The sequence below is a fragment of the Camelina sativa genome, chromosome 19 (genome assembly GCF_030686135.1).
Source record: "Camelina sativa cultivar CO46 ecotype springtype chromosome 19, ASM3068613v1".
Classification (NCBI taxonomy): domain Eukaryota; kingdom Viridiplantae; phylum Streptophyta; class Magnoliopsida; order Brassicales; family Brassicaceae; genus Camelina; species Camelina sativa.
The window spans coordinates 18,101,344-18,123,008 of record NC_141898.1 but is presented as its reverse complement, the minus strand read 5'-3'; the positions used below and the strand labels follow the sequence as shown (position 1 = coordinate 18,123,008).

The 21,665-nt window shown below is 38.3% G+C and overlaps 5 protein-coding genes, 1 long non-coding RNA gene and 1 pseudogene across 6 annotated transcripts; 5 read left to right on the top strand and 2 right to left on the bottom strand.

Annotated features, from left to right (window-relative positions):
- The first annotated feature begins 381 nt into the window (after positions 1-381).
- On the top strand, positions 382-1,737 carry LOC147920744 (uncharacterized). Its single transcript, XR_015590524.1, has 2 exons — positions 382-613; positions 792-1,737. It is a non-coding gene; the product is annotated as an uncharacterized LOC147920744 (long non-coding RNA).
- An 830-nt stretch (positions 1,738-2,567) lies between these two features.
- On the top strand, positions 2,568-6,369 carry LOC104767992 (uncharacterized). The gene is made up of 6 exons (XM_087501208.1): positions 2,568-2,948; positions 3,045-3,311; positions 3,393-4,280; positions 4,362-5,246; positions 5,340-5,927; positions 6,358-6,369. Exons 1-6 carry the CDS (start codon positions 2,568-2,570, stop codon positions 6,367-6,369), a joined length of 3,021 nt encoding a protein of 1,006 aa, XP_087357334.1.
- A 48-nt stretch (positions 6,370-6,417) lies between these two features.
- On the top strand, positions 6,418-7,387 carry LOC104766701 (Plant basic secretory protein (BSP) family protein). The gene has a single exon (XM_010490640.2). It carries the CDS (start codon positions 6,542-6,544, stop codon positions 7,217-7,219), a length of 678 nt encoding a protein of 225 aa, XP_010488942.1. The 5' UTR covers positions 6,418-6,541; the 3' UTR covers positions 7,220-7,387.
- Positions 7,388-8,054: 667 nt separating this feature from the next.
- On the bottom strand, positions 8,055-8,648 carry LOC147920743 (uncharacterized). Its single transcript, XM_087501207.1, has one exon. It carries the CDS (start codon positions 8,646-8,648, stop codon positions 8,055-8,057), a length of 594 nt encoding a protein of 197 aa, XP_087357333.1.
- Positions 8,649-12,514: 3,866 nt separating this feature from the next.
- On the top strand, positions 12,515-13,312 carry LOC104766702 (uncharacterized; annotated as a pseudogene).
- A 1,158-nt stretch (positions 13,313-14,470) lies between these two features.
- On the top strand, positions 14,471-16,909 carry LOC104766703 (triacylglycerol lipase 1). Its single transcript, XM_010490641.3, has 9 exons — positions 14,471-14,833; positions 14,926-15,030; positions 15,148-15,288; positions 15,489-15,599; positions 15,682-15,825; positions 15,900-15,940; positions 16,049-16,125; positions 16,229-16,324; positions 16,471-16,909. The coding sequence occupies exons 1-9, from the start codon at positions 14,684-14,686 to the stop codon at positions 16,791-16,793; spliced, it is 1,188 nt and encodes a 395-aa protein (XP_010488943.2). The 5' UTR covers positions 14,471-14,683; the 3' UTR covers positions 16,794-16,909.
- A 232-nt stretch (positions 16,910-17,141) lies between these two features.
- Positions 17,142-20,502, bottom strand: LOC104766705 (uncharacterized). The gene is made up of 10 exons (XM_010490642.3): positions 20,092-20,502; positions 19,663-19,730; positions 19,310-19,335; positions 18,925-19,015; positions 18,735-18,830; positions 18,312-18,380; positions 18,058-18,116; positions 17,857-17,979; positions 17,699-17,770; positions 17,142-17,609 (listed from the first exon to the last, which is right to left on the bottom strand). Exons 1-10 carry the CDS (start codon positions 20,179-20,181, stop codon positions 17,545-17,547), a joined length of 759 nt encoding a protein of 252 aa, XP_010488944.1. The 5' UTR covers positions 20,182-20,502; the 3' UTR covers positions 17,142-17,544.
- Positions 20,503-21,665: the final 1,163 nt, after the last annotated feature.

Below are 21,665 nucleotides of genomic sequence, written 5' to 3'. Positions count from 1 at the left end.
TAATGCTTGATAAGGCTCCTCTGGAAAAACGAATAGGCTATCACCCTAAATATCACACATATTTGTGTGTTTGCAAATGATTTATTGGTATTTACATATGGAACCAAAAGATCTATAGAGAAAATTTTCAAATCTTTGACAAGTTTGCAGAGTTTTCAGGATTGAACATTAGTCTTAAAAAATCAAAACTATACATGGCAGAGGTAAGGGAGAGTGACAAAAAATTGGTACTAAGCTTGTTCCCGTTTGCATCAGGATCTTTACCCGTTCGTTATCTTGGTTTACCTCTCTTAGAAGAGAATGACGACAAATGATTACACTCCACTCATTGAACGAATTCAGAACATAATAGGCAGTTGGATGGCTCGACACCTGTCGTTTGTTGGACGCCTACAACTCATAAGCTCAGTGATCCTTACAAAATTTTGGATGTCTGCTTGTAGACTACCAAGTGCTTGCATCACTGAGATAGAAAATTTGTGCTTTGCTTTTCTGTGGTGTGAACCTATCTTAAACACACACAAAAGAAAGAAGCAAAAGTTTCATAGAATGATGTTTGTATTCCTAAAAAAAAGGAGGTATGGGGCTCCGCTCACTCAAAGGGGCAAACAAGGTTAGTTGTCTAAAACTCATTTGGAAAATTCTCTCAGCGATTCTCTTTGGGTCAAATGACTTCGGATTTACTTACTAATAATAGTTTCTTTCTTGTCGATAAAGAAAAACTCAACTTTAGGTTTTTGGATGTGGAAAAAGTTACTTAAATATCGGAATCTAACTTCTGGCTTTGTCAGGTATGAGGTGCATAGTGGGCGGAGCATCTCCGTTTAGCATGACAATTGGTCATATCTAGGATGTTTGATTCCCATTACAGGCTAGCATGCGGATGTACAGATATGGGAATAGGTTTATGTGCCACTTTGACCGAAGCATGATCCCATAGAAGATGAAGACGCCGAATTGACTATCTAAATCAATTAGATACAGTTCTAGAGGGCACACACAACAAAGGGCTGGTGGAAACAGATGATGTAGTTCTTTGGAAAAAGAGATCTGTTTAAGGCAAATTTTGACACAAAGGAGATCTAGGAAGCTACTCGTGTGTCTAAAGGCAAAGGATGGTGTGGTACAAAGGTATACTTTTCTTCCAAGCCACACCTAAATACTCAGCTCATTGCTTGGCTTGCAACAATGAATCGACTAACGACTGAAGACCAAATGCTGAGATGGAATGTGGGTGTTACTTCTTCTTGTGTTCTATGCCGCGGTCCACTGGATACTCATGGGCCATCTATTTTTCACATGTCAATAATCGAAAGAAGTTTGGGCAGGCCTCACCTCTAAGCTTTTCACAAGCAAGTTCTCAACAGATTGGGTGACTATCCCAAATCTATCATGGATAAGTATTTGGGGAAGGATAGGCTGTATTTGTTGAGGTATACCTTTCATATTACAGTTCATTCGTTGTGGAAGGAACAAAATATTCAAAGACATGGGGAAACTCCGATATCATTAACTCTTTTCATCAAAAGATTATAAAGGCAAGTTCAAAATATGATATCTTACATTCATGATCAAGAAGATGGAAGATATACACGTTGTATGGCTATGTGGTTCGCAACGAGATGAGAACATATTCTCTTTCTTCTTTTTTGGCTAATTGTATGTTATAAACATTTAAAGAATTGCAACACTTGATGTTAAACAAAAAATAATTCTAATAAATTTTATATTTTATTATTATATATAGCAAAAGCAAAAAACTTATCCGGATTGGAAGTGCAATTTTCTTACAAAATGATATGCCAGCATTTTTTCCTATCAATTAATCAGTAAGTAACCAAGTTGAAGTTACCGTGGTTAACCTGTTATATTCACTATCTCAAATCATACATTTACTCACATTTCTTAATTCGGCTACTAGTCTTCAATTATGCCGTGAATCTTACTTTGTTTGAAATTTCTTTCGTGAGTCGTGCATGACTAAAAGTCTAAATCTACTCCTCGTCGTCGTCATCGTGTCGTCCAAGTCTACTTGCACCGTCTTGTACGTCTCATGACTGAGTCTACCATTGTAAAAACTTACCATTGTGGGACACTACCGAAGAAAAGAAGTCTATTTGCACTGTCGTCTTGTGCCGTTATGCGCTTTTTGGATCACAATTATTAATCTATTATACATGATATTATATTTTCCTCCATTAAGTCAAACATATTAATAGAATCCTGAAAATTGAAACTATTAGCTTTGACCAAAAAAAATTATAAGAAACGCGCGTATCAAGTAATGACTTAAACAAAGAAAGACGTAGTATTAACTATTAAGTAATGGAAGAATAATAGTACATAGTAAAAACAAAATGAATAATAGTAAAACGTCACGAAATGGAAAAACTTATTTAGCTTTTAGTAATAGAAAGTTGCGGTTTCTTGGAATTCCCCTATTTGGGGATTGCCTATCATGGCGGGATTGGCGAGATAAGAAACCTATATGATGCTAGTTAGATAGGACTTTAGGGAATGAGGAATGGCATGATTTATTTTTGGACACGGTTACAGAATACTTACCTATGATTGCTTCAGATCATAAACCTCTCGTGATCAGCATTGGGGCAAAGAGGCCGCGAGGTCGTCAGTCTTTTATGTTTGATCGTCGCTGGGTAGGTAAGGCTGGTTTAATGGATGCGATCTCATCGTGTTGGTGTGGAGATCCGGAGCAGGATTTTGCAGGGAAAATTATTAGTTGTAGGCGGGAGATTTCTCGATGGCGTAAAACGCAGGTTCTGTATGGTCGGGAGTTGATTGAGGATCTTAAAAGGCAATTGGAGATGGCACAAGCTGATGTTTTGGCCACTCCAGAGGTTGTCTCGGACCTCAATGGCCACCTGAAAGAGGCTTATCGGGATGAGGAGGTCCATTGGTACTTAAAGAGTCGGAACCGGTGGATGGGGGTGGGGGATGAGAATACGAAGTATTTTCAAGCCCAGACCAAGCAGCGACGGGCTCGTAATCGGATTGTCGATCTTTTTGACAAACACGATGTCTAGTCTACTGAGGATGTTGCTATTTGCGATACGGCGGTAACATACTTCGAGGATCTGTTTTCCTCGATATGTCCGGTTAATTTTGAGGAAGCTCTACGGGAAGTCAACATGGTTATTACAGAGGCGGATAATGCCCGTTTGATGGCCCCTGCCACAGAGGCAGAGGTACGACGGGCATTATTTATGATGCATCCGGACAAAGCTCCAGGGCCTGATGAAATGACAGCCTTGTTTTTTCAGAAGGCGTGGCGAGTTGTTAAGGATGATCTGGTGTTCTTGGTTAATTAGTTTTTTGAGGAGGGTGTTTTTGACAAACGGTTAAATCAAACGCATATTTGCCTTGTCCCAAAGGTGGCAAAACCGACCCAGTTGGCAGAGTTACGTCCTATCAGTTTGTGCAAAGTGGGATACAAGATCTTGTCAAAAGTTTTGTGTAACCGGCTTAAGGTGATATTAACTGGCCTAATCTCGGAAACTCAATCAGCGTTTGTACCTGGACGTTTGATCTCGGACAACATCCTCATAGCTCACGAGATGTTTCATGAGTTGCGAACTAATAATTCATGTAAAGGGAATTTTATGGCTATTAAGACGGATATGAGTAAGGCGTATGATAAAGTTGAGTGGGATTTCGTGGCGGCGTTACTGCGGAAGATGGGGTTTGCGGAGACATGGATTTCATGGATTCTGTTTTGTGTCTCCTCGGTGGAGTACAAGGTCCTCATTAACGGACAAACTAATATTCAGATTGTCCAAGGTAGGGGCCTACGGCAGGGTGATCCGTTATCCCCTTACTTGTTTATTTTATGTACCGAGGTTCTGATTGCAAATATTCAGAAGGCGGAGGTGGATAAGCGGATTACAGGCATAAAGGTGGCACACAAGTGCCCGCCAATAACACATTTGTTGTTTGCGGATCATAGTCTCTTCTTTTGTAAGGCGGATAAGGAAGAATGTGGTGTGGTTTTGGATATCCTCAGGCAATATGAGGGTGTTTCGGGGCAACAGATAAATTTTACGAAATCTTCGATTCAGTTTGGTCACACTGTGGATGACCGGGTCCGGTCGGAGATACAAGGGGTCCTTGGAGTAACAAATCTGGGTGGTATGGGGTCGTACTTAGGGATTCCGGAGAGTTTAAGAGGGTCAAAAACGAAGGTTTTTTCTTATGTTAGAGACCGGCTACAGGGCCGGACGACGGGCTGGTCGGCCAAGTTTTTGTCCAAAGGGGGTAAGGAGGTGATGATCAAATCTGTTGCGACGGCTGTCCCAACTTTTGTGATGTCCTGTTATTGTTTGCCAAAAACGATAACATATTAGCTTACTAGTGCAGTGGCGAAGTTTTGGTGGAGTTCTAATGGTCAGTCTGGGAGTATGCATTGGATCGCCTGGGAGAAGCTTTGTTGTAGCAAGCAGATGAGTGGTCTGGGTTTCAGGAATGTTGATGATTTTAACACGGCTTTGTTGGCTAAACAATTATGGCGACTGATTGAGGTTCCGGACTCTTTGTTCGCCAGGGTTTTCAAAGGTAGATATTACCGGAATTTCATTCCTATGGATTCGATACGGTCCTACTCTCCTTCCTATGGATGGCGGAGTATCGTATCTGCTCGATCTTTGGTTAACAAAGGGCTAATTAAACGGGTTGGCTCAGGAGACACCATTTCTATATGGAATGATCCCTGGGTTCCAGCTCAAATTCCAAGACCAGCTTTAAGTAACGATTCGTTTAAGGACCCAACTCTTCGTTTGACTCAGTTCATGGATCCTCAGACGAATACTTGGCATCGAGATCGGCTCATTGAGCATTTCGACCCTATGTATGTTGCCTTGATAGAGGCTATTCCCTTCAGTAATCTCCCGATGGCAGACTCCTTAGGGTGGCACTTTACAAAATCTGGTAAATATACGGTTAAGTTAGGGTATGAAACGGCACATATGGGTATTCCTAATACTTTCCAGGCTCTTGGGTGTGGCCCAGAGATTACCCCTCTTCTTGCTCGGATTTGGCGGGTTCAGTGTCCACCAAAAATTAAACATTTCATGTGGCAAGTGTTAACGGGTAGTATTTCGGTGTCTGTTAATTTGAGACGACGGGGCATAGATTGTGATGTCGGATGCATGAGGTGTGGGGCGGATGTGGAGACCGTTAATCATGCTATTTTTGTGTGTCCGCCAGCCCGTCAGGCATGGGCTTTGGCCAATGTACATGTGGGGTTCCAACACTTTCCGACATAATCTATTTATGCTAATGTGGATCATTTTCTGGGTTCTATGAATTCGGATTCCCAAATAGAGGTTTTCCCTTGGCTAATGTGGTATATCTGGAAAGCGCGGAATGCATGTGTGTTTGAGAATCAAACAGAACGCCCGGATGACATTGTGCAAGTAGCGCAAGGGGAAGCGTCCTCTTGGATCCAAGCACAGGTGGAAGACGAGGGTGAGGATGCTATCCCCTCCTCTGTAGTTCCTACCTCTCGGTTACAAGGGGGTAGTTATCCCCTTTTACTGGTTTACTCCGATTATCGATGCTTTGTAGATGGCTCTTGGAAAGAGACCGATGCTTTTGCAGGTGCAGGATGGTTTTGTACTTCTATGCAAGGATCGTCACCTTTTCTAGGCGCTAACAATTATCGGCGTAGTCTATCCCCGTTACATGCAGAAGTGGAAGCTTTCAGCTGGGCGATGCGGTGTATGATTGGCCACGACTTTCGAGATGTGGTTTTCTTTACGGACAGCTTGGATCTGGTGAAGATGGTGTCTTTCCCTCATGACTGGCCGACCTTTGCAACATATTTGGATGGAATCAAGACGGATCGAGAGAAGTTTTCTTCTTTTTCTTTATGTCATATTCCTCGTAATGCAAATGTTAAAGCGGATTCTTTGGTACGCCAAGCGCGCTTATCTCCGCATTATATTTTGTTTGTAAACAATTTTCCTTCCAATTGTTTTTTTTAAGCTGATTCTTTTGTTGACAAAAAAAATAATAATAGAAAGTTGAAAAATGAAAAGTACTACTGGCTTTTGACAAGTAACAGTAATAGAAAAGTATTAGCTAGTAATGGTAGAATAGTAAAAAAAACGTTTAAAAACCAGCAAAACTATTATTATTAAACAAGCTGTTATAGTTTTCTTCGTTAAGTAAACCTTTAATTAATAGTTTAATACTATACACCTTGTTTAATAGTATTAATTTTCAAATATATTTATAGAAAACTTTACCTCTCAAATTACATTAGTCGGATCTTATAGTAAAACTTGGATAAACGGTGCTATTTTTTTTAAACTTTACTAACCTTACGGTTGTACTTAACAGAAACAAAAATAAAAGAATGAAAAGAAAAAAAACATACGATTTTTATAATATCACCGTAGAAAAGGTCTTCGATTGACCAAAATCCATTTCTTTTCTATATAAATCCATTTCATTTCTTCGAAATCTAAACAAATAATTAATTGTCCAAAACTACCAGCCAGAAGTAACAAACTAACAAAAAAAGATGGCGTGTCACAAAATCTTCCTTGTAGTGTCTCTGATGCTCGCTGTCTCTTTGGTCAATGCAGTTGAGTTCTCAGTCATCGACAACACTGGCGACTCTACTGGAGGAAGGAGATTCAGGGAAGAGATCGGTGGAGTAAGCTATGGCGAACAATCACTGAGATCCGCGACGGACTTCATATGGCGTTTGTTCCAACAAAACAACCCTTCAGACAGAAGGGACACTCCAAAGATCACACTGATCATGGAGAACAGTAAAGACGTGGCATACAGCTCGCAAGACCAGATACACTACAACGCGGGATCCCTCGTGGATGACTCGGGAGATATAAGGAGGGGATTCACCGGGGTGATTTATCATGAGGTTGTCCATTCTTGGCAGTGGAACGGTGGGGGTCGGGCTCCCGTTGGGCTTATCGAAGGGATAGCGGATTACGTGAGGCTAAAAGCGGGTTACGCTCCAAGTCACTGGGTCGCGCCTGGTGGTGGAGATAGATGGGACGAAGGTTATGCCGTTACCGCGAGGTTCTTGGATTATTGTAATGACTTGAGGAATGGGTTTGTGGCCGAGCTGAACAAGAAGATGAGGAGTGACTACAATGACGGCTTCTTCTTTGATTTGCTTGGGAAAGACGTAAATCAGCTCTGGAGAGAGTACAAAGCCAATTATGGTCAATGAATACAAAATATATATTGAGGGGGTCAACAATATGATAAATCTTTAATAAGAAATAAAATAATTTTTCATCCTCTTTGGTGAACTGTAAGTTTTCCATTGAAAAAAAGATATACGTATTGATTGATGTATCTGCTAAAGTTGAATTATAACATATATAAGTTCGTTTAAGAGAAGGTTGGAACCTGTCTGTGATCCGGATCCCCTCGTCATACATGATGCTTCACTCATGTAATCTATATTAAATCGTTTTTTGTTAATCGTACATTCAATATCGGTTAAATGTCTGTAAATCAAAACCCTCTTATTAGACTATTCGGTCACTTGGACTTTGGCGTAGATTGATATTGGTTTTTTTTTTTTTTTTTTTTTTAACTGTTATTTATATTACCAAAATGGAACTTGAGGTTTACAAGAGTTTGTATCATAAGGTACAGTCCAAAAAAAAAAAAAAAAAGCCATAGCGAACATTAGTACAAATTCGAAAGAGAAAGGAGCTAAAAGCAGAGTAGCAGGGCTAAAAAATTCTGGGATTTCAGCCATTAATATGGGTAAGCCAATTAGCCAGGAGACCTTTTCCTTGTCTATTGTATTGGTGAGCAAGGAGAATGTCTCTGATGGATCTGTCCAACGCACGGAAGATAGTGTCAGGGGAGGATAAAGGTCCTTCATGAAGTCGGGAATTCCGTTCTTGCCAAATTGAATAGATGGTAGCCTGAGTAGCAATCTTCTTCAGCGTTGAGTGGAGGTATTTTGTGATACCTAGGAGCCAATATACCAGAGTCTGCCAAGAGGAGAAAATGAGAGAGGGAAGGCCCAATCGAGAAAGAACCTGACTCTAGAGTTGTACTGCAAAATTGCGGTGAAGGAATATATGATCTCTTGTCTCTTCACCATCTGAACAGAGGATGCAAGCAGTGTCTGCAGTCACTCCCCAGGTGTGAAGCCTAGATTTCACAGGCAACCGATTAAGATTCGCAACCCAAAAAGTAAAAGAGTGTTTAGGGATACCACGCTTGAACCAGACAGCACTATGCCAGCGTTTGGTTGTAGATGCAGGTCTCAAAGCTTCCCAGGTGAGCTTAGTGCTGAAGAAAATTTTCCTTGAACCATCTTGACCCCAAGAAAAAACATCTAGTCTGTTAGAATCCGAAGGTGGGTCCAGCAAACTGAGAGTGTTCCGGACTGTGAGCAGTAGAGGGTTACGGGACCTGCATGAAGGAAGTCTCCAACCATGCGGTCCAGTTCCCTGCGCCACCTTAGCATCCCGAGGAATGCCCATTAATCGTGGACCAACAGGACCAAGGAAGTCAATTAAAGGGCCCAAGACGCACCAGTTATCATACCTAAAACTCGCAGTTTGGCCATCTCCTATGGAACTCGCCAAGAGAGATTTCACCAACGGTTTCAGTGCATGAAGGTAACGCCACATCCAGGAGGAGCCTTGATTTGTCTCGGCTATCCATTAGTCAGTGTTCTTGAGCATGTGTTCCTTCATCCAGGCAACCTAAAGAGATCCACTATTGGTGATTAGCATCCAAATGAGCTTCATAGTCAACACTTTATTCCAGATAGCAAAGTTACGGAGACCCAGTCCACCTTCTTTCTTTGGCAAACAAATATCCTTCCAGGAGACTTTGGCAGCTGGACGTTTGATGATATTGCCAGACCACAAAAACGCGTTACACATCATCTCGATAGCTCTCAAGCAACCTTTTGGTAAGGCAAAGGCTGAGGACCAGAAGTTTACTGTGTTGTAGATAACTGCAGAGATTAACTGGAGTCTACCAGCGAAGGAGAGGACTTTAGATGACCAAGCAGTGAACCGCTCCTTAACCTTGTCTAGAAGCAGGGCATACTCTTCTTTCTTGAGCTTACTGTGAAGTAAAGGGAGACCAAGATATCGTACCGGTAGAGATCCAAGGGGGTAGTCGAGTTGGTCAAGTCCATCTAACGGGACTCCTGCCACAAACATTGTGGATTTGTCTCTATTCATGCGCAAACCTGACAGATATTTGAAATTGTCAAGCAAGGAAGCAATCTCTTGGATCGAAGTGATTCCGCCATCATAGAATATCATGAGATCATCCGCAAATGCAAGGTAGGAGATAATAGGATTTCTTCCGAGAGGATGATATCCTATCTGTCCTGCCGCAAACCTAGAGTTGAGCATATTGGTGAGGACCTCCATAGCAATCACAAAGAGAGAGGGGGATAACGGATCCCCTTGTCTTAATCCTATAGTTCCTCTGAAAAATCCACATAGCTCCCCATGGATATTGACAGAGAAAGAAGTGGTAGTCAGACATTGCTTAATCCAAACTATGAACCTGGGAGGGAATTGTGCAAATTCGAGCGTTCTCAGGATGAAATCCCACTTTACACTATCAAAGGCTTTCCTTAGGTCCACTTTCAAAAGAGCTCTAGGAGTGATGTTACTTCTCCCGAAACCTTGGACCATCTCCCTGGCCAAGAGCACATTTTCAACGAGCAACCTACCCTTGACAAACACAGATTGGGGTTGGATATCATTAGGGGCAATATGTTCTCCATCTGCCGTGCAATTATTTTGGAGATGGCTTTGTAGATCACATTACAGTAGGAGATAGGTCTAAACCTGGTGATATTCTCAGCACCTATCTCTTTAGGTATCAGGATCAAAGTTGTTGCATTTGTTTGCTTGAGGAGATTGTCTATGCTAAAGTACTCTTTGACAGCCACGATAATATCATGACCAATTATATCCCAAGAGGCTCGATAAAACTCCCCCGTGTAGCTGTTCGGTCCAGGAGTCTTGTTAGACGGCATAGAGAACACTACTTGCTTGATTTCAGCATCTGAGACCTCAGCTGTAAGGGAGTCAGAGAGGGATTGGTTCAACCTGAAAGGCGTGAATTCCCTAAGTTGATCAAGCTCAGAAGGGGAGAGGATGGAAGAATCTCCTCCCAGAAGGTCCTCGTAGTAGGATACACAGTGTTGCTTGACATCCTCCATATTGCTTAATCGCTGCCCATGAGAATCTACCAGATAGTGAATCTGGTTTTTGGCTCGCCTGGTTGCTACAATCTATGGAAGTAGGCTGTATTGAGATCCCCACACTCGAACCACTTAATCCTTACCTTTTGGTACAAAAATTTCTCCTCTGCCATAGCTAGAGTTAACCACTTTTTGTGAGCCACTTTCTCCACAACCGCAACTACAGGGGAAGGATTGGTCAAGAGAAGAGACTGGCAGTGAAGGAGTCGTTCTTGAGCTTCCTTGGTTCGATTCTCCAAATCCGAAAAGTGCTCTCTATTGAGGTCTCAGATGATGTTTTTCAGAGCTTTCAACTTCTTTGCCAAACAGTATTGAGCAGAACCTTGGTAGTGAGTTGTATGCCAAAACATCAGAAGCCTCGGGAGGAACTCCTCATTCTAAAGAAGGTAATGAGAAATCATAAAATGTCTACGACCTCTTTGCCTCGTGTCAAGATCAATTATGACGGGGGAATGGTTTGAAAAATCAGGTTCAGCAAAGTGAGCAAATGACAGAGGGAATTTGATCATCCATTCATCATTAATAAGGATTCTATCCAACTTCTTAGCAATAGGGTTCTGCTCCTGATTATTCCACCAAGTGAACTTGTTTCCTCAAATGGAGAGGTCTTGGAGACTAGCATAGAGAAGACAATCTCTAAACTCCTCCATCCCCTTCCTGACTCGAGTGCCTCCCGAGGAATGCTCTGAGGGATTAAGAGTTTGATTGAAGTCCCCTATCACTGTCCATGGCTGTGAATTGATGGAAGAGTCTCTGGACAGCGAGCAAACTTCCTCCCATAGCTGCTGTCTCCCGTATCGACAATTGACCGCATATACAAAGGAGACAATGATTTCACTGTCTTCGTTTGGCAGAGTAACTATGCAAGTTAATCTGTTTCGATTTGGAATGAATAAGGAGTTTCACTGATTGATCCCATACAACCCAGATTCTACCCAGCTCTGCAAACTCATAATTAGCTTCAAAATTCCAACCAGCAAAGGTGGACTGAACATACTTGTGCGACTTGTGCTGCTTAACACACTTCCCAACAAGACTGCCAAAAACTGGCTTATACTGCCGTCTCAACAAGATTGATATTGGTTTTACCACCAAATGTCTTATTTACCTCTCAAATTAGTCGGTGCTAAATAATTAATTTTATTTTACTTATCTTATTATCTTAAATTTGGTGTTTAAAGTTGCTAATTCATAGAAATCTATTCATAATTTTTTAACATGTGTAAAAAATATTTAACCAATTATTTAGACGTTAATCAGATATACAATAGATGCAAAATTTCAAATAAAAAAGTGTAATTATAATTAAAAATTAAAATAAATAAATTATCTTTCATTATGGTATTAAATTAAGTAAAGTGTGCAATATATACGTATGTTAATTTGCTTATGCATAGTCCATTATATGGTGGTGACTAGTTATATGGCAGCCACGCAAGTGAAAAGAAAACAAATAATCAGTTTCGATGGAAGAGAAAATATTCAAAAAGGAACCAACCGGTCCACTGGTAAGTCTAGATTTGAGTAGTATTGGTCACGGAAGTGCGAAATTTAACATGGTTTTTCCGATCACAGAAGATTAATGTTTGGACCTATAAAGTTTTGGAGATCATTCTTGAGTTATAAATATATATATATATATATAAACACTTTACTTAGTTAATTTGGGATCTAATCAATATGTGATGTGTAATACTTTATATTTCATAGTTCATATGTTAGAAACACACATTGTCTAGTTTTCTATTAATGAGGGATGAAATGTAAGAGACACGGCCGCATTAAATGCGTATGCACAACAGCACAAGTTATAATCACTCCAAGTAATGACATGAACGTCAAAAAAATAATTACACCGATGTTGTGTCATAGTCAAATCACTCTTCGACTAACAATATAATTAGAAATGATACATCCGGAGAATCTTTTGGGTACCAAATTCTGAGGACTAGGTATCAGTTTTTATATAAAAAGATATACTAACAAACTCAAATTTCGCAAAAGAATAGTAACACATTGTGTAGTTTTCTATCTTTAAAATAAAAGATAGACCGGTCTTAAAACTACTTCATTTCAAATTTGTTTTTGTTTTTGTTACTTGGCCAAGTCGTATTTTGTACATAATGATGGATTGATGGGACACTACCGAAGAAAAGGTCATTGACCATTCTTGATTATTTCCATTCATAATAAATAAATCCATTTCTTTTCTCTCTATAAAGGGACCTCCATCTAAATCTAAACAGATCATTGTCCCAAAACCAAAATACAAAGATGAAGTTTCACAAAATCTTTTTTGCAATCTCTCTGATGCTCGTTGTCTCATTAGTTAATGCAGTTGACTACTCAGTTGTTGACAACACCGGTGACTCTCCGGGAGGAAGGAGATTCCGAGGAGAGATCGGTGGTGTAAGCTACGGCACACAGTCACTAAGATCTGCAACGGACTTCGTGTGGCGTTTGTTCCAACAAACCAACCCTTCAGACAGAAAGTCCATTACAAAGATCACACTGTTCATGGAGAACAGTAACGGTGTAGCCTACAACACGGGAAACGAGATACACTTTAACGCGGGTTATCTCGCGGGTGTATCGGGAGATGTAAAGAGAGAATTTACCGGTGTGGTTTATCACGAGGTGGTTCATTCTTGGCAATGGAACGGTGCGGGTCGGGCTCCTCGTGGCTTATCGAAGGGATAACGGATTACGTGAGGTTGAAAGCAGGTTACGCTCCGAGCCATTGGGTTGGGCCTGGTCGTGGTGATAGATGGGACCAAGGCTATGACGTTACCGCCAGGTTCTTGGATTATTGTAACGGTTTAAGGAATGGGTTTGTGGCCGAGCTGAACAAGAAGATGAGGAATGGTTATAGTGATAACTTCTTTGTTGATTTGCTTGGGAAAGACGTGAATCAGCTATATGGAGATAGTACAAGGCTAAGTATGGTCAATGAATACAAATAATATGAAAACCATCTCAATATGGTGTTGAAAATAAGAAATAAAACGTTTAGTGAAAAAAATAAAAATGATCATGTGTAATCTCTCATGGTGTTGTTAAGTTTTCTAGCTATTGGATTAGACAAATATACGTACGTTGGGACGTCTCTGCATTAAAATATAAGGTCTTGCGAAAATTGGTATTGTTAAGTTAAATAGTCAAAGATAAGTATATTGAGAGTTGATTTAAAACATTTTATGTCAGATAAGCAGTGTTTGTTCGTGACCGTTGGTGGACTCAAAAACACTCTTTCTTGTAAGTTGTCCACAAGTTATCTTTATTCTAGGGAAAGCAAGATCTATCGGAATGTTAAAAGTTATACGTCTTGCAACAATTAAACGACATAATTAAAAGTTAATTAGATGATCTACCTTACAAGAAATCATGCATAATGGTATATAAATGATAAAAAATCGTTTAAAACATATTTTTCTATCTATTAATTCGTTCATCAAACAAAAATATTCTATAGGGAAAATACACTCATACATAGTTATATTTGCTTTATTTCAAAATGCTTTTGCTAATCTTTGTATCGAGAATTCAGTCGTCCATGGCTGGACATTCGGGTAATCCGTTCGGGTTCGGGTAAACAGGTTTAGAAAAATAGAACTTATTGGACATTTTTAGATATATGGGTTCGGTTCGGTTTGGGTACTATCGGGTTCGGGTCGGTTTTGGTTACAAATTTTAGAACCCGATTAGTACCCGAACTACCGGGTACCCGAAGAAATATAATTAACATTAATTAAATTTAAATAAATTTAGTTAAATTTTGACTTATGTGACAAAATATTTGAGTTATTTTGATTATTTTTGATATTTAGGTATAAAACTAAATGAAATATTCAAAATTATAATCATAATTTTGGGATAATTGCATTATATTAATGATAAATATTATAAATATGTTTATATGTTCAGGTTTAATGGGTACCCAAATGGGTATCGGGTATTACCCGATCCTAACCCGAACCTACGAATATTAGAAAATAGAATCCAATAGAGTTTTATAGGCAAACCCGTACCCAACCCCAGCCAGGTTTTTCGGGTCGGGTTCCGGATTGAGTATTCGGATACGGTTTTAATGTCCAGGCTTAATCACGAAGATTAACCAGCTATAATGCGTAATCGCCTACTTTCCACGAAAATTGATACTTTAAGTTAAGTTTTTGATAATTCAGTCAAAGAGAATGATAGACATTTGAAGTTGTGGTCGTGGTCGAATAAAAACACTTCCTTGTAACTCATCCATTAGCTATACTTATTAAGAAAAATAATACTAACACTTTAACTTTTTAAAAATCAACGAGAAGATAAGATTCACACTCGTTGACAAGTAAAAAAGAAAAAACACACCCAATTACAAAGAAGAGGACAAAAGAGTAATTTCACAAATTTGTGATAGAAACAGTCTCGTCTCCGGCGACGATGAAATGGTTGCTCGTCGCCGTGTTGACCGCTTTATCAACGATCTTTTCCTCCGCCGTAACACAGTCTCATCTCCTCCGTGGATCTCCGGTCAATTCTCTATGCGCTGATCTCATTCATCCTGCTAATTACTCCTGCACCGAACACACTGTACTGTAGTCTCATCTTTTTTATCTTAGAACAGAGATTTCATTGAATCAGTCGCAAAAAAAGGCTTTTTTTATATTTTTTTGGGTTTTTAGATTGAAACAAAGGATGGTTACATATTAGCACTTCAACGTGTGGCATCTCATGGCCCAAGACTTGAATATGGTCCACCTGTTCTGCTTCAGCATGGACTCTTTATGGTAAAATCTTGTTTTAAAGGCTTTAGCTTTAACATCTCTGTTCTTGGTAATATTTATGTTTACAATTGCTAAAAAATTAATCTTTTTTTTTGTTGTTGTTGTTGTTGTTGTTGATAGGCTGGAGATGCGTGGTTCTTGAATTCACCAAAAGAGTCACTAGGTTTCATTCTTGCTGATCATGGGTTTGATGTATGGGTTGGTAATGTTCGTGGTACACGTTACAGTTATGGACATGTAACTTTATCTGAAAGTGATAAGGTATGCCAAAGATTTATTTTGTCTTTGTTCCTCTGTATGTATGAGCTTTACCTAAAAAATGTTCATTTTAGTTTTGGTACAACAACCACTTATTGCCAATAAAAATGATTAATGCTGGCAAGAACAGGTGATGTTGGTAATGTTGTTGACATTATAGTGTGGAGAAAGGAGGATAAGAAAAGTAATGCTTTTATATGCAGGAATTTTGGGACTGGAGTTGGCAAGATTTGGCCATGTATGACTTGGCAGCAATGATTCAGTATCTGTATTCAGTCTCAAACTCCCAAATCTTCCTTGTTGGACATTCTCAGGTCATCATTCTACTGAATTTATAAAAGTGTGTTCCTTTTTGTTGATTTCTAGTAATTGAACTTTGGTTAATTTGTTTGACAGGGGACTCTCATGTCTTTTGCTGCTCTTACTCAGCCGCATGTCGCAGAAATGGTTGAAGCAGCAGCGTTGCTTTGTCCAATATCATATTTGGATCATGTCACAGCTCCACTTGTTGAAAGAATGGTTTTTATGCATCTTGATCAGGTACTCTTGGCTCTCAAATGTCATACAAAGCGATTTCAGAGAATCAAGTTTAACACGTTTACTACTATTTACAGATGGTAGTTGCTCTTGGGCTGCATCAAATAAACTTTAGAAGGTTGTGACTTTTTTTTCCTTTTCTCGTCTAGTTTTTCGTGTATGTTGTTAAAGTGACACATTTCTTTACTAACCATCTGGTCTGCTTATTTTCTATCTGTGCTTTCAGTGATATGTTAGTTAAACTTGTTGACTCGTTATGTGAAGGGCATATGGATTGCACTGACTTCCTCACATCCATAACAGGTTTTTTTTTCTCTTTTCCTCTAATCTCCCTGTAGTGAGACTTTCACTGTATGATTTTGTGCCTATTTAATCTTTCTTTTGGACTAATATCAACGAGTGGCAGGGACGAATTGTTGTTTCAATGCCTCGAAGATAGAATACTATCTAGATTATGAGCCTCACCCATCATCTGTCAAGAATATTCGACACCTTTTCCAAAGTAAGATCTCTTATCTTAAGTTTAAACCTTGATATAACTTGGTCTAATGCCATAACTTCTTGTGTGTTACATGGCCTAGCTTACCTACTCATGCTCTCTTTTGATTCAATTATAATGCCTTCAATCTTTACAATCATTTACTCCAGTGATTCGGAAGGGGACTTTTGCACAATACGACTACGGGTATTTCAAAAATCTCCGGACTTATGGGATGTCGAAACCTCCAGAATTTAAACTCAGCCTCATCCCGGGATCATTACCAATGTGGATGGGGTATGGTGGAACTGATGGTTTAGCAGATGTGACAGATGTGGAACATACTCTCGCCGAACTACCTTCCCGACCAGAGTTGCTATATCTTGAGAATTATGGTCACATTGACTTTGTGCTCGGCGCAAGTGCTAATGAAGATGTCTATAAGCACATGATTCAATTTTTCAGGGCAAGGAAAATGTCTACTAGTTGGTAAAATACTCAATACACTGTTCTGCCTTGCACGTAATTATTTTCTGCAACTATATTCACACATCTTATTGTAAATATCTCCTTACTAAAGTTGCTGTTTGAAGAGCTACTTTACACCAATCTAGATATGAACTGATAGAATAGTGACTAAAGTGAAATATATTGGACGTCAATGAGAAATTACCACACATTTAATTATGCTAAAATTAAGCATTTCTGTCTGGAGATTGTTCGTGTGGCTGATTCGTTATTTGTAATTTGGATGCAAAATCAATTGTGATAGAATTTTTTTTTTGTTGAAATTTAGATAGCATTGGACGCGAATTTTGCATCCAAAGATGACAATGAGTTGTTGCCCTAACAGAGATGCTCATTAAATCAAATATCTGACTGACCCATCCTTAACTACACGTTTCCAGTTTCAGCAAAGATCATCAGTTTGTACTTAAGGCTCAAAGAAGCAAGCAGACATGTAACATATAAATTACCGCAAACTGAAAATATAAAAAAAGGGAGAAAAGGAAGATATCAAGAAAACACTACATTTAACAGCGCACTTGCTAAAATGGGTCACGTTTAGAAAATGTTACTGGTCCTAGTAAGTAGCCTTTGAAGTTGTACCAGAAACTGAGCAATACGATGATCTGTCACGGGATAAAAAAAGAAAATCATACTCTCTCAATATTCTTGTTCCTTACTTGAATGATGTATGTGCAGTGCAAAAGCCCTTGGGATTCCACTGATGTGGCTGTTTTTTATATCCTTTGGCTGAAGTACATGTTCATAAAGTATCTTGACGGGTTGAATCCGCTTAAGATCACTGCAAAAATGGAGAACAAACTTGAGACGATGTTTACGCTTTTTTGAGGAAGAGGAATCTGTGAAACCAATGAATCTGATTGAACTTACAAATAGGGGACAGGACAATCACCACCCCGATTGGGTAGAGGAAGAATGTTGTTCGCTCCAAAAATGGAAGTACTATATGAATTCACAACAAACAATGCTGTTAGCCCCAAATTATACAGCAGATATATTAAGGATGGAAAGAAATTTATGAGACTTACCGTCATATCCTAGGAAGTTAAGATAATGGTAGTACGAAGCCCCGACCATGAAAAGCAGATTTGATAACAGTAAAGGGATGAATCCGTGCGTTATCAGGAGTGGTGATAAGAAATAATGTATGACTACCACACAAGATGAAAGTATAAGTCATAAATAATCCCAGTTTGAGAATTGAGTAATGTATTTGAAGGTGTAATTACCGTAGAGCAGCACAAACATTGGAAAGAACGAGTTGCAGTGAACATCAAATGTATACAGCCTATAGAAAAATGGATAGAGGTTATTCATGAACATACTCACACAGGTAGAGATTATAAATAGGAGAAACTATAATATGAATACTGAACTACGAACATGAAATTTTCTGTTTTGGAGGTTCTAACTCATCTTAGAGAGGGAACAAAGTAACCAAAAGAAAGGAGGTGAAAAGATAAGATATAGTCCATAAACTTACCATTCAACGCGTTGTTCCACCACATGACTATTTGGAGCCTCCTCGCGAAGGTAAGAGTTTGTCAAAAACCTGGTAATCCATATCTTAAGTCAGAAAAACAGTGTATATTTGATAAACTGTGGTGTAAAACTACAAGGAAGAAAACTGTAGAGAAGGATTCAAATTTGTGGAAGAGTGATTGTCACAAAACTGGCAATGTTCATAAGAGGGATTTCAGTACCAAATCTTAAGAGCGTTTTTCTACCATGATATAATGAGCAAAACAAGAATAAGATAAGATAAGCAATTTTAGTAGTAAAGGGAGTAACAGTGTTTATAGCACGAATGAAACTAGTAGACATATCAAGCAAGCATAACATTTAAGCCGCGTAAGATTTGACACCAACAAATGTCTATGTCTATGCAATGATAGAAACACCTTACCAACAGCATGTAGCTATAACTGCCCCGGTGATTAAGAAATGTGAGAGCAAAACTGAAACGACTACGACGACAGCATGAGAGCCACTATGGTCATACCTGAAGTATAAACATCAGACTAAAATCAACAAGAAACATAATTAAATCGTATTATGGTCATAATCAAACATAATTACATATACAAAATACTTACGTGGCACAATAGGCTACAGTTGCAACAGCAAGAAGTAGGCTACAGATCACAATAAACGCAGGGTCATCACGTGCCCATTGGTTCTTAGTTTCTGAGAGAAAGGGAGAATAAGAGAAATTAAAGCAACTGCACTAAAACTCTCAGGCCATACGAAACTTAAGCTTATCTTTAGCATGAACTAACATTAAATTTTGAGTAAAGACGAGGACATAACGCAAAAAAGCTGCACAACTAGAAAATATGACAAGGATTCTCCGCTTGCTAGGTATTCATTGTAAATGTGGACGTCTCAAGGTATTTTCAGAAGAGAAAGCTAAATCATATAGAAGCAAAGATAAAAGCTGGTTGCATAGCATAAGGGTTTGCTAATGAAAGTTGAGCTTACGTTTGTGATACTTAGTGTGTTGATAGCTGATGCCAAAGCGCCCACATGCAAACAAACATACAAAAAGTAGGAGAATAAGAAACTAACCACATAGTAACTTGACTAAAAACATTCCAACATGTTGGATTAGACTACACTATTGATCTTCTCAATCTCAATAGTACATATAAAAGCCTTGCACAAATCTAAAACTCCCATCAAATTCTTATAGCAAAGGTGAAATGAAACCATCCCAAACTCTTGTTCACCTAGAACCTTAAACGGTTAAATGGTAATTCCATCCTAGTACAGCTCTCTAGTAAAATCCTGGGTGACTTTATTCCAGTTCTGGAACATATTTTAAAAAGACTTACACAACTTTGGGAGATGTACAAAGGTTAAGCATTTGCCAGAAAGTATACTCAACATCCATTTGCTGCCACTGCAATGAACACACAAAAAAAGAGTTTCATAGCCCAAAAGTCAAACTCGAACATGATGTAAAATGCATCATAGACTCAATTTCACCATTTATAAAAATTGCATTATCAATGCTTGCGCTTACAAATCCCCCAAACTACATGACCTCTATCTCTACATCAGTATCCTGAAAATATCTAGTTTATTAATCAGATCATGACACTCCCAACAGAATCTCTAGGAAGTGATCTACAACATCAGAAATTGCTAAAGCTAAGTGACACTGCGGAGCCAAAGAATCGATTCAGCTAAACCCGAGGTTTCTGCCCGTAATTTGATCTAAGAAAATGACGAATCTAAATCTGAGATCAAAATCCACGAACCTTGACGATACGGCGAAAATACTGAAGGAACATTGGATTAGCTCGGGATGAAGAAGATGAAGAACGAGATCTGGAAGTGGTAGGCAACATCTTCTCCTCCCTCGTTCCTGATCCAGATTTTGATTCTTCTTCTCCTTCTTCTTGAGATCGTTTTGATTCCAAGGATCGATCTCTCTGGTTCTCTGCGTTTTTTTTTGTTCCTTTCTGGTTATTTTCGGGTTTAGGGATTTGTTCGCTTATACCGCAATCGCACTCAGACGCTTGCTTCTTTTGGCTGCGTTTTTTACAAACCGTTCCATTAAAAGATAAAAAACTCTTCCCTAAAAACGGTCTAAGAATTTACTTGGGTTAAACGCTCTACAGTTGGTTATGGTGAGGTTATCGAGTCTTTGATTCTGCGGGTTCGAACCTAGCTTGCGACATCAATTTTTTCTCTTATTTGAACGACTAAAACGATGTCGTATGTCATCAAAATTTAACGGTGGATTGAACACCGTAAAACGATTTGGACGTTTTGGTATTATATAACACAATGTAAATTAATTTTGGATTTGAAATTCAAATTTCTGAAAAGTGCATATAATTTACCAAATCTATAAATTCAATACATTTCATTTGTGTAGCTATATAAAATTAAGGTTCTACTCTCTCCTTATTAGTCTATTTGGCAAGACAACTTATTTTGAAAAAAAGAATCATTCAAACTACAAATAAAACACATTTAATCATATATTTAACTCACACTTTAATACAAATACAAAGCTGAAATCATAGAAATTATACATTAACTATATTTTTTCATTCAATTTTATTCAAAAACATAGTAAATTGAAATATTAACTTCCATAACTTTTATTTTTTTAAGCGTAAATTTTCATTTCTCTTCCTATAAATATTTCATTCTTTAATTCTCTCATTCTCTCGTTCTTTTCATCTTTCTCATTCTAACAGTCTCTCACCCTCTTTCTCCATATCTCAAATCTGAAATATTTTGTTTTGTTGTAGTTGTATGAGTTTAATTCCAATTTTTAATTATTTTCTATATGTCATGATTTGTAACTTAAATTGTGTTTTTTTTGTTTTTTTAAAAAAGTTTCATCTCCATTGTCTATTTTAGATAATCATCTTATAAGTAATCATTCTCTTATCTTCCAATATATTCAGATATTTTCTATTAATTTTATGTTGTAATATGGGTTGAAAATTAATTAAAACATCAATATAAGAGTTTGATTCTAAATATACTAACATTTATTTCAATTTTTATTTTATTTCTAGCACCTAAGTAGATTATACTTATTTATTCTTTAATTTTCATATTTTTAGTTTAAATTAACATATGTCAAATAAACGATTCTATAGCTATAACAAAAATTTTAGATGTATTGGTGGAGATTTAGAAATATAAATTTCAATCAGCACAAAAAAAAAGGAATGAAATTGAAAAGGTTCATCTTCATTATGTACGTACTTTCGATGTTTTATTATTTTCTAACATATTCACGTATCTTTTTGTTAATATGTAATATTTCAATAAGTTTTACTTTTCTTTTTTGGAAAACTATAAACAAAAA

Excerpts from the sequence above, each read along its gene's own strand:
- LOC147920743 (XM_087501207.1), bottom strand. The coding sequence starts at position 8,648 with ATGTGGCGTTACCTTCATGCACTGAAACCGTTGGTGAAATCTCTCTTG.
- LOC104767992 (XM_087501208.1), top strand. The coding sequence starts at position 2,568 with ATGATTGCTTCAGATCATAAACCTCTCGTGATCAGCATTGGGGCAAAG. Across the intron at positions 2,949-3,044 it reads GTCGGAACCGGTGGATGGGG|TCTACTGAGGATGTTGCTAT; the intron begins GTGGGGGATGAG and ends CACGATGTCTAG. Across the intron at positions 5,247-5,339 it reads AGGCATGGGCTTTGGCCAAT|GTTTTCCCTTGGCTAATGTG; the intron begins GTACATGTGGGG and ends TCCCAAATAGAG.
- LOC104766703 (XM_010490641.3), top strand. The coding sequence starts at position 14,684 with ATGAAATGGTTGCTCGTCGCCGTGTTGACCGCTTTATCAACGATCTTT. Across the intron at positions 14,834-14,925 it reads ACTCCTGCACCGAACACACT|ATTGAAACAAAGGATGGTTA; the intron begins GTACTGTAGTCT and ends TTGGGTTTTTAG. Across the intron at positions 16,325-16,470 it reads TATTCGACACCTTTTCCAAA|TGATTCGGAAGGGGACTTTT; the intron begins GTAAGATCTCTT and ends CATTTACTCCAG.
- LOC104766705 (XM_010490642.3), bottom strand. The coding sequence starts at position 20,181 with ATGTTGCCTACCACTTCCAGATCTCGTTCTTCATCTTCTTCATCCCGA. Across the intron at positions 18,831-18,924 it reads ACTGTAGCCTATTGTGCCAC|GTATGACCATAGTGGCTCTC; the intron begins GTAAGTATTTTG and ends TTTATACTTCAG. Across the intron at positions 17,771-17,856 it reads TAACTTCCTAGGATATGACG|TACTTCCATTTTTGGAGCGA; the intron begins GTAAGTCTCATA and ends GAATTCATATAG.
- LOC104766701 (XM_010490640.2), top strand. The coding sequence starts at position 6,542 with ATGGCGTGTCACAAAATCTTCCTTGTAGTGTCTCTGATGCTCGCTGTC.